At 42.8% G+C, this 10,467-nt stretch overlaps 1 protein-coding gene across 1 annotated transcript in view; it reads left to right on the forward strand.

Moving 5' to 3' along the window:
- The window catches only part of zgc:110329 (uncharacterized protein LOC550500 homolog), a 58,941-nt gene that overhangs the window by 19,964 nt on the left and 28,510 nt on the right, over window positions 1-10,467 (forward strand). The window contains exons 2-4 of the mRNA XM_037679965.1: window positions 6,884-7,069; window positions 7,985-8,059; window positions 8,222-8,317. Coding sequence (XP_037535893.1) covers window positions 6,884-7,069; window positions 7,985-8,059; window positions 8,222-8,317 — 357 coding nt within the window. The remainder of the gene's footprint in view (window positions 1-6,883; window positions 7,070-7,984; window positions 8,060-8,221; window positions 8,318-10,467) is intronic.

Here is a 10,467-nt window from a genome sequence, read left to right on the forward strand (position 1 = left end):
GGAAGGCCCTCAGGGCCAGATTTTGACCTGAGGCTTAGTTCACTACACTGCTGATTCTCATCCTAGCTGCTTCACACTCAGTTGTGAACCGCTCCAGTGAGAGCTAAAGATCACGGCACAATGATGCAAACGTGACCACATCATCTGCAAAGAGCAGAGATGGAATCCTGAGGCCACCGAACTAGAAACCCTCTGCCAGCTGTTTGCACCAAGAAATTCTGTCCATAAAAGTTATGAACAGAATCTGTGACTATGGGCAGCCCTGGCTGAGTCCAACTCCCACCCTGAAGGGGTCCGACTTACTACCGGCAATATGAACCAAACTCTCGCACCGCTTGTATAGGGACTGAACAGCCTGTAACAACGGACCTCCAATCCCATACTCACGGAGCACCCCTCACAGTGTATCCCAGGGAACATGGTCGAATGCCTTCTCCAAGTCCACAAAACACGTAGACTGGATGGGCAAACTCCCTTGACCCCTCGAGGACCCTAGTGAGGGTAAAGAGCTGATCCAGTGTTCCACGGCCAGGACGGAACCCACATTGTTCTTCTTAGATCTAAGTTTGACCAACGATTAGACTCGTTTCTCCAGTACCCCTGAATAGACCTTACCAAGGAGGCTAAGGAGAGTGATGCCCCTATAATTGGAGCACACTCTCCGGTCCCCTTTTTGAAGAGGGGAACCACCACCCCAGTCTGCCAATCCTGTGGCACTTCCCCCAATGTTCTCGCAATGTTACAAAGGCGTGTCAGCCAAGACATCCCCACATCATCCAGAGCCTTAAGGAAATCAGGGTGAATCTCATCCACTCCTGGAGCCTTGCCACCTCTGAGCTTTTTAACTACCTCGGCGACCTCAGCCACAGTTCTGGATGGATCAATCCCAAAGTCTCCCGACTCAGCTTCCTCCATTGAAGAAGTGCTGGTGGGATTGAGAAGGTCCGAAAAGTATTCCTTCCACCTTCCGACGACGTCACTGGTTGAGGTCAACAGCACACCACCTTCACTGAACACAGTGTTAGTAAAGTGCTGTTTTCCCTTCCTCAGCCGCCTGATGGTTTGCCAGAATCTTCTCAAAGCTGACCAAGAGTCTATCCAAAGTCTCACCGAACTCCTCCCGCATCCAAGCTTTTTCCTCACCAAAAGCCAAAGCTGCAGACCACTTGGCCCTCCGGTACTCCTCAGCTGCCTCCAGAGTCCCATTGGCCAACAAGGTCCGATAGGACTCCTTCTTCAACTTGACAGCCTCCCTAACCCAGGGTGTCTACCACAGAGTTTGTGGATAGCCATCGTGAGAAGCACCGACAATCTTGCAGCCACAGTTCAAGGGAACTACCTCAACAAGTGAGGCGTGGAACATGGCCCATTCGGACTCAATGTCCCCCATCTCATCTGGGATCTGTTTAAAGCTCTCCTGGAGTTGTGAGTTAAAGAGCTCTCTGACGGGTTCTTCTGCCAGTCGTTCCCTGTAAACCCTCATTACACATTTGGGTCTACCGGGTATGTCCGGCATCTTTCCCACCAGCTGATCCAACTCACTACCAGGTGGTGATCAGTTGACAGCTCAGCTCCTGTCTTCATTCGAGTGTCCAAAACAAACCGCAAATCAGATGATATACTATGAAGTCAATCTTCCTAGGACATCCTGGTGCCCAGTGCACTTATGGTCACCCTTATGTTTGAACATGATGTCTGTGATGGACACACTGTGACTAGCACAGAAGTCCAACAATAGAACACCGCTCGGGTTCAGATCAGAGAGGTCGTTCCTCCCAATCATGCCCCTCCCGGTCACACTGTCATTACCCACGTGCACATTGAAGTCCCCCATCAGAATAAAGGCATCCCCAGCTGGCGCACATTCCAGCACTCCTGCCAAGGACTCCAAGAAGGCCGGATACTCTGAACTGCAGTTTGGCACGCAGGCACAAACAACAGTCAGAGCCTGTCCCCCTCCACCCGAAGGCGAAGGGAAGCCAACCTCTCATCTACTGGGTGAAAACTCCAACACACAGGCACCAAGTCTGGAGGATACAAATGGACCCACACTAGCTCAATGCCTCTCACCGTGGGCAACTCCAGAGTGGAATAAGGTCCAGCCCCTCTCAAGGAGATCGGTTCCAGAGCCCATGCTGTGCGTCGAGGTGAATCCAACTATATCTAGTCGGTACCTCTCAACCTCGCGCACAAGTTCAGGCTCCTTCCCTGCCAGAGAGGTTACATACCATGTCCCAAGAGCCAGCTTTGGTAAGCCAGGGTCAGAGCGCCAATGTCCCTGCCTTCGGCCACTGCCCATAGCATTGTGCATCCGACTTTTAGGGCCCTTCCTGCAGGTGATGGGTCCACAGGAAGGCAAACCCATACTGGTCCTTCGGGCTGAGCCCGACCGGACGCCATGGGTATAGACCTGGTCACCAGGCACTCACCGACGAGCCCCTCCCCCAGGCCTTAGCTCCAGGGTGGGGCCCCGGTAACTAGGGGTGCAGAAAAAAATTGTTTTTTCAAAGAATCTTGATTCTTAGTCCTGGTGATTCTGAATCGTTTCGAAAGGTCTATAAATCGATTTTAAAATGCATTTAAGGTTTATATTTTTTCCGCTCCTACTCCCCATTCGGCCGCCATAGAATTGAGCCATGTAGGCCACCATACAGCAAGCTAGTTAGCCAGCTCCCTTTATCTGAATGGAGCCTGCTAGCATAGAGGAGGGAGACGGCGTGATTCAACCCGCCTCTTCATCTTTAAAAATAATTTCAGATCCTACAATGTTCCGGGAGAAGACAGAGCTTAACAAGAGCACAGTTGTTTACAATAAGCATAAAATAAAATTGCGATACAGTATTTTGGAAATCTGACAAAATGCACGGAAGATGAAAGCAAAGCAGCCGACCAGCGAACTCTGTAACAAACTTCCAGGCCTCTCCAAAGGCTGCAAAGATTTCCCTCTCCATCTCCTGCTATATCACAAAGGATTTACGAGCAGACAGCTCAGTGGAAGGTGAGGGGTTTAGGTTTTTTTTTCATTTACCCTTTATTTATCCAGGTAGTCTCATTGAGCCATGAAAACTCATTTTCAAAAGAGACCTGTTTTTTAGGGAGATGGTGGGGGTTAAGGGCCTTGCTCAGGGGCCCAGAGTGGGGCGAATGAGGGTGGAGGGAGGTGTGGGTGTTTCACCTTTTCCACCCATATTTTGATGTAGACGGTACCAGGAGGTGAACCTGCGACTTTCCGGTCACAAGCCCATCATCTAACCTCTGCGCCACCACTCCCCAGGGGTTTAGGTTTATTTTTAATATGCTGGACCCAACGTATGTTATTCCTTCATGTAGATTTTTTTTTTTTTTTGCGATAAAGCAGCACCACAACTTCACCATGAAACAACAAATGGGAGAAGCTCTGATGCAGCTGCTGCTCAAAGGGTAACTATTTTTTCTCATATTATACTAAAACTTAAAGACAAGTTATAAAACAAACTTAATGTAATTTGTCTTTTTAACAGGTTGAAGAGGCCAGATGAGACATCACCTGGAGCCAGTTCTAAATTATACAATTTATGGTTAATAAATTATTACAGTTCAGAAGAGTTTGTGCAGGTTTGCACAGGTTTGGAAATTTTGTTAAAGATTTACTAAATATGAATCAATATGGTTAAGACTGTCAAGTCTGTATATTTCATATTAGGTAAAGTTTTGAAAATGTACCAAATGTTAGAGCAATATGGTTAAAAAACTGTGAAGTCTGTATTTTATGTTGAGTTAAAGCTTAATGCACTTTGGTAGGCTGAAGTCTGTTTACTTTTCTATTTATATATTTTGAATTATTTGTCTGTGATGAACTGGAAACCTGTTGTTCCCCGCCTCTCACACAGTGATGGCTGATAAGGGCACCAGTGACACCCATGACTCGAAAAGGAAGAAGTGGATAAAGATGATTGATGGATGAATTATTTGTTCCTAAATTTTTTTTATTTATTTTTTTTTTTAGAAAAATTCAGGCAACTAAGCTAACCTAATATAGGTAATTTAAGTTGCAGAATTTTATGCACTCCTATATTTTTCCTATTTTTGTTATAAATATAAAATGAATAAAAAAGATTTGATACAGTAAGGAACCTAAAATGATTGTTTTCAATAAATGTTGTATTTGTTTAAATTGTTGTTTTATTTTTTCATCTTGTCAGTTACATATACATAATAAATTAAACAAAATTTGACCATTTCGATAGAAAAATTGTTTCTGAATCAAAAATCGTTTCCAAATCAAAAAATTGATTTTGAATGGTATCATGACAACAAAAACCGGAATCCAATCGGATCGCCAGTGTAGTGGACTCGGCCTCCAATCAAAACCTGCCTCTGAGGACCTTCATGGGACAGGAACTGTTATTTCATTGATTTGAATCCAGAAATACAAATTAGCTCATCCAGAGACTGTCTAATTGTTTCCTGAAGTAATGATATGAAAGAACACTCTTCTTTTATATTATCATCACTATTTTACAATATCTTGATAAATCAAAAGTGTGTTTAGTTCATACCATTTCTAAATGTTGAAGTGAACCACTCATTTTAAATCAACTGTGAAACAGTATTAATGATTTTTTTAATCCTCATTTAAATTAGAAATCAAGTTAAATGTCTATTTTACAAAGTAATTATGCATTTTTGATCTTCTGTCTGAAATGAGAAGTAGTGATGTCGGTCGGAAGTCAGAAGAGGAGTTATTAGAACGAAGTGTCGTGTTTTTAAACCTAGCAGATGGTAAACAAGAAGCTACTGGCCTCTCTTCCTCCCACTTCGACATAACATGTCTTCTGTCTGTACGGGACGTTTCTAAAACATTCCTGCTGTTTTCTTGACTTGTAATGACCCTCTGACATCACTAGAACCACCCCCTGTTGGTTGCTTCAACCAATCAGGAAGTACTAAAGTGACCAGAAGGAACAACTCTTTAAAAGTCGACACTTCCTGGAACTATAGAGTTCTGGAGTCAGTGTGGCAGTTCTGCAGTTCTCAGTCTTGAGTTCTCAGTCTTCATGAGTCTTCCACTTCTGAGTGGAAACTCTGAACGGACTCACAGATGCTTGCTGTGAATCCACCCGGGCATAAATGCCCTACAACTTCCAAGGGAGCTGTGCCTGTTTGTTGAACGGATAAGTGACACGACTTCTGACGGTGACCAGCCATCCTTACCGGAGACGCTGAAAGGTCGCGTTGAAATGGACTCCTGTTCCTGAGCGGAGGTATCCCGGCAAAGGTAACGAGTCGTGACACGCCAAGTGTACCGGAGGTGAGCTGGTATTGAAAGGAGCGTGCCATCCTGGTCCGAACAGACACTCCCTTTATACATCTTCCTTCAAACCTCTCCATTTAAACTCCTCATATTTCCCATCTTTAAAACTCTTCTACTTCTCCAGTAATTAATCTAGAGGTCTTCAGAAATGTCTGTTGTTTTTATTAAGTAAAACGTGCCAAGTTTTATTAATCAGAACCAGATCAACTAATCAAGTGTACAATGTTTTGATGTTAAATTTTGATTCTATTCAATAAATGACCACATTGATTCTGATGGGTCAAAGAAAATTAACGTCTCATGTCACCGATTAAACCATCTACGCACAGTTACTTCTGTCACATGGCTGTAATTAGCTTGAAAAAGAGAGAACCCGTTATTTAAAATATATTGTAGTGAAGGTACAGCAAAGCTGACCTTGACACACTACACCAGACACTGAGAGATTCGCACCCCTACCGGTAACCCACATTCAGTCAAGGGACACTGAGTTCCTTGTTTTGTTTTGTCCATGAAAAGTCTTAAATTATAATTTTTATATATGGATATTTCTATTAACCTATTTTACATATTAATATTTATGTTCACTGCCCTGAGATTACTTCTGTTGTGACTTGGTGCTATATAAATAAACTGAATTGAATTGAATAATTTTTCAACTGATTATACAAAATATGAATATGAATTTGTTAGCCCTAGTGGTACTATCGGACTTTCTTTTCTTTCTTTTCGTAGTCTTTATGCATAAAATGTTTTGAATCTATTTTAATTCAATTCAGTTTATTTCTTCAGCTCCAAGTCACAACAGAAGTTGTCTCAGGGCACAGAACAGAAACATATTTAAAAATAAAAATTGAACAAGCATGAAGGCGACAGTGGAAAGGAAAAACTCCCTCATGAGGAAGAAACCTTTAGCAAACCATCTGCTTCAACCAGCTAAGTTTGGTAGAACAGATACACAATGGCAGGTTGAGAATCCCAGAAAAGTTTTGTTTAGCACACACAAGAATAGGTGGGAAATACCTGCCAAGCATCGTCTCCATAAGAAAAATTCCCAAACACACATTTTTACTTTAAGACATACTGGTGGGGGCAGCACGGTGGTGTAGTTGGTGGAGCTGCCGCCTCTCAACAAGAAGGTCGCCCCTGTTAAAATCCCAGCCGAGGGTCTTTCTGGGTGGAGTTTGCATGTTTTCTTTGTGCTGTGTGGGTTTTCTCCACATACTCCGGTTTCCTCCCATAGACCAAAAACGTGCATGTTAGACTGACTGGTAACTCTAAATTGTCCCTAGGTGAGAGAGAGAATGGTTGTTTTTCTTGTTTGTCTCTGTGTGTCCCTGTGATGGACTGGAGACCTGTCCAGGATATCCCCCGCCTCTCACACAGTGATTGCTGGACATGGGCACCAGTGACCCCCCGCGACCCAAAAAGGAAGAAGCGGGTAAAGATGATGGATGGATGGGCATACTGGTGTAGTATGCCTATTCAGTAGTATAAAATACTAGTATAAAATGAAGTTTTTGCAGGGCCGTTGTTTATATTTTTATTGACATACTTAAGTTAAATATTTTTTTGTTTGTTTCCTTGCAGCTCGTGGGCCTCTGTGTCCTGTGTGTGGGGGTGTATGCAGAAGTTGAAAGGCAGAAAAATCGAACCTTGGAGGGACTTTTCCTGGCTCCTGCCGTGGTGCTCATCCTGCTGGGCCTGGTGATGTTCACCGTGTCTGTAGTAGGAATGGTTGGATCCCTCAGGGACAACAAGACCCTGCTGCACATGGTGGGAACCCTGAAGGGTGGCGGGTTGGATGCATATTTGCAGTTTATTAACTTTTCTTCATGAATGTTCAGAATTTTTCACCGATTGGATTATTCATTCATTTACAGAATCAAATCAACATGTATGTGGGTATATTTGTGTATAATTACACAAATTACTACAACATTAAGTTGCTCAAAATATAATTCATATTCAGTGCACAACAGTACAGTTAATAAAATAGTAATACTACTGAACCGTTAATGTTATTTTCCTCTTCTCATGCAAAGGAAAAGCTGTTGGTTTTGTTAATAAATGAGAACCTTCAAAAAGGAGCAGAGATACATTATTGTGGTTGCTATGCAACCGTCTCATTAGGTATGGCTAAATTAGATAAACTGAAAGAGCAAATTAAATTTTGAAGTAAAAGTCAGTGATGTCTGTGTGTTTTTAGGAAAAAGATTAAAAATTTAATACATCAAAGTTCTAAAATTTTGTGCAAAATGTTCATTATATTTATAACATTTCATGAATAATGTATGCTTGTTGCTCTCAGTAGGTTTCAAACCAGCAACTTTCAGTTTTGCATAATTTCAATAGCAGGATTCGAAGAAATGGCACAGCTGCTCAGCACATCCTCAAGCGGTCTGTTCAAACCTAAACACAGCTGCAGAGCATGTGCATAACTGAAAATGTTTCATAAATGATTGATTTTTTTTTGTCACGAATGACCAATTCATTTATTTTCCTTGAGCAAATTGGGAACAGGTGAGGATTCTTCATCCGAAGAACACAAATGCTTAGGATCGTAATAAATTTGATATCAGCTTTTCTCACAGCCTTTCTCTATTGGGTAATAAAGCCAAGTATAAGCACTTTCCTTTGTGTTTCATTGCCTAATTGCTGTATGAATCCGTTTTATTTCTCCTTCCACAGTTCCTTTGTGTTCTTTGTGTATTACTGCTCCTCCAAGCAATTGCTCTCGCTGCAGCTCTCATCTTTGAAAAGAAGGTAAATGTTTTCCTTTATTTTATTTGTAGTCCAGCCAATGATATGATCAGTTTCAGTTAGCTCACAAAGCTGTTCACATGGCATCTGACTGGCATCATCTGTGCCTGTGCCTAAAGCAAAGGCCTCCCTCACTCCCTCATTGTGTTCCTTTGTCTTATCCAGACATCAACGTTGTTTCAGAGTACCATACGAGAAGGAATTAAACACTACTATGATGATCTTGATTTCAAGAACATCCTGGACTATGTGCAACAAAAGGTAGAAATATGTTTTTTACTGGAACATAATGACTTTTTGGACTTTTTGGAGTTTTGTGCTTTATTGTTTAATAACACAGAAGTTGTCCAACGAGTTTAATACCATAAATTTTATTGGCAATTGTCTGACATTGCCTTGATGGTGGTCTGACAGTCAGCTGCCTGATCCGTGAAGAACAACCACACCAGAATATGTGATCACGTCAGATGGTCAGTCAGCTCACCAGCAGCAGCAGGATGGCAGCTCCTCGACTTCTCTGCAGTCCTACAACATCAAACTGACTCGATTTCGATCCGGACTAATAGTTTTGGTTCCTCTTCCAGCCGTCTTTGATGTTCAGTGGACTCAGAGAGCTGAACGGAACTGTCCTCGAATTTTTCAGTCAAGGACCAGGACCGCTTCCAGCCCATCGGTCACCCCAAGTGCAGCTTGCTGGCCAGGTTGCCTCTCGAGTGGGAGAGACGTTGTCCCAAGGTTTGGCGTTTTTCTCCAGATTTCAACTGGACCTTCCATCTGGACTTTCCATCCGGTCCTCTGTGGTCTTTTCAGTTCCGACCGAGATCGTTGTGTGGTTTTGCGATGGCTTTCTGTTGGATTGGCTCTCCTCATGGGTGTCTGCTGTCGGCTGTGGGGAAGTTGACCCAAGCCGGACTAGAACCAAGCCAGTCTCAGCCTCAGCGGGCAGCCTGGTACTTTGTAATCGAAGGACCAGCCCTCTCCGTGGGCGTTTGCTGTCGTCTGCAGAGGAGTTTGACAGAACCAGACCAGAACCGAGCCATGGATGGCTCCAGGCTCTACAGTCAGTCTGACCACTACTCGCCTGGAGGAAGCCTCTCGTGCCAAGAAGCGCAGAGGAGGGGCTGCTCGAAGGAAGACCGGCATCTGCATCAGAGTTTTGTTGATCTTCCATCTGCATTCATCTGGATATTGGATCCATACAGGACCACCGGATCGGAGCTGGTCAGCTGAAGGATCTGTTTCAGATTACGCTGTTGGTATTGTCTGTTAATTTCATTGAACTCGGATCAGTCAGATCCTGAACCCGTGGAGGGCTCTACCTGATGTTTTTTTTTCCTCATCTGGATCAGATTTCTGTTGACCCAAAACCAGCTAGGATCATTTCTTCCAGAACGAGTAGACTCTCTGGCAGCTTGTCCTGTACATTGATGTGGATTACCTGTTTCTGCTTGTTGGTTGGTTGGTTTTGTTTTTTTGAATGTCCAGAGGACCAGATTGAACTTTCTTGGATTGTTGGTTAACAGTTCTGTTATGTCTGACCATTTTTTAATAACCTTTGAGTTAACATTAAATGACTACACAGTCACTGAGAGTAAATTTCACTTTAGCAGGTGCTTATCAGAAAATGCTGTACCCAAATTTAAACAATCTCTTCCATTGTTTTCCTCTGTCTTGCAGAGTAATGCATCAGAGAACAGTGACTTAGATCATTTAGTTGATAATTTTACAGCTACTTGGCAAACTTCACTTGATAAAGCACTTGATACAGATGAGCATAATATTCTATTACAGAGACTTGAATATGATATTGGAATTACAGGAATGGCTCTAAATTGGTTTAAATCATATTTATAATACAAACCGGATTCCAAAAAAGTTCGGACACTACAAAAATTGTGAATAAAAACTGAATGCAATGATGTGGAGGTGCCAACATCTAATATTTTATTCAGAATAGAACACAAATCACAGATCAAAAGTTTAAACTGAGAGAATGTATCATTTTAAGGGAAAAATCTGTTGTTTCCAAATTTCATGGTGTCAACAAATCCCAAAAAAGTTGGGACAAGTCCATTTTTACCACTGTGTGGCATCCCCCCTTATTTTTACAGCACTCAACAGATGTCTGGGGACAGAGGAGACCAGTTTCTCCAGTTTAGAAATAGGAATACTCTCCCATTCATGTCTAATACAGGCCTATAACTGTTCAATCATCTTGGGCCTTCTTTGTCGCACCTTCCTCTTTATGATCCGCCAAATGTTCTCTATAGGTGAAAGAGCTGGACTGCAGGCTGGCCATTTCAGTACCCGGATCCTTCTCCTACGTAGCCATGATGTTGTGATTGCTGCAGAATGTGGTCTGGTATTATCGTGTTGAAAAATGCAGGGTCTTCCCTGAAAGAGATGACGTC

This window comes from Nematolebias whitei, chromosome 8 (assembly GCF_014905685.2).
Source record: "Nematolebias whitei isolate Nwh7 chromosome 8, NemWhi1, whole genome shotgun sequence".
In the NCBI taxonomy this organism is placed as follows: Eukaryota; Metazoa; Chordata; class Actinopteri; order Cyprinodontiformes; family Rivulidae; genus Nematolebias; species Nematolebias whitei.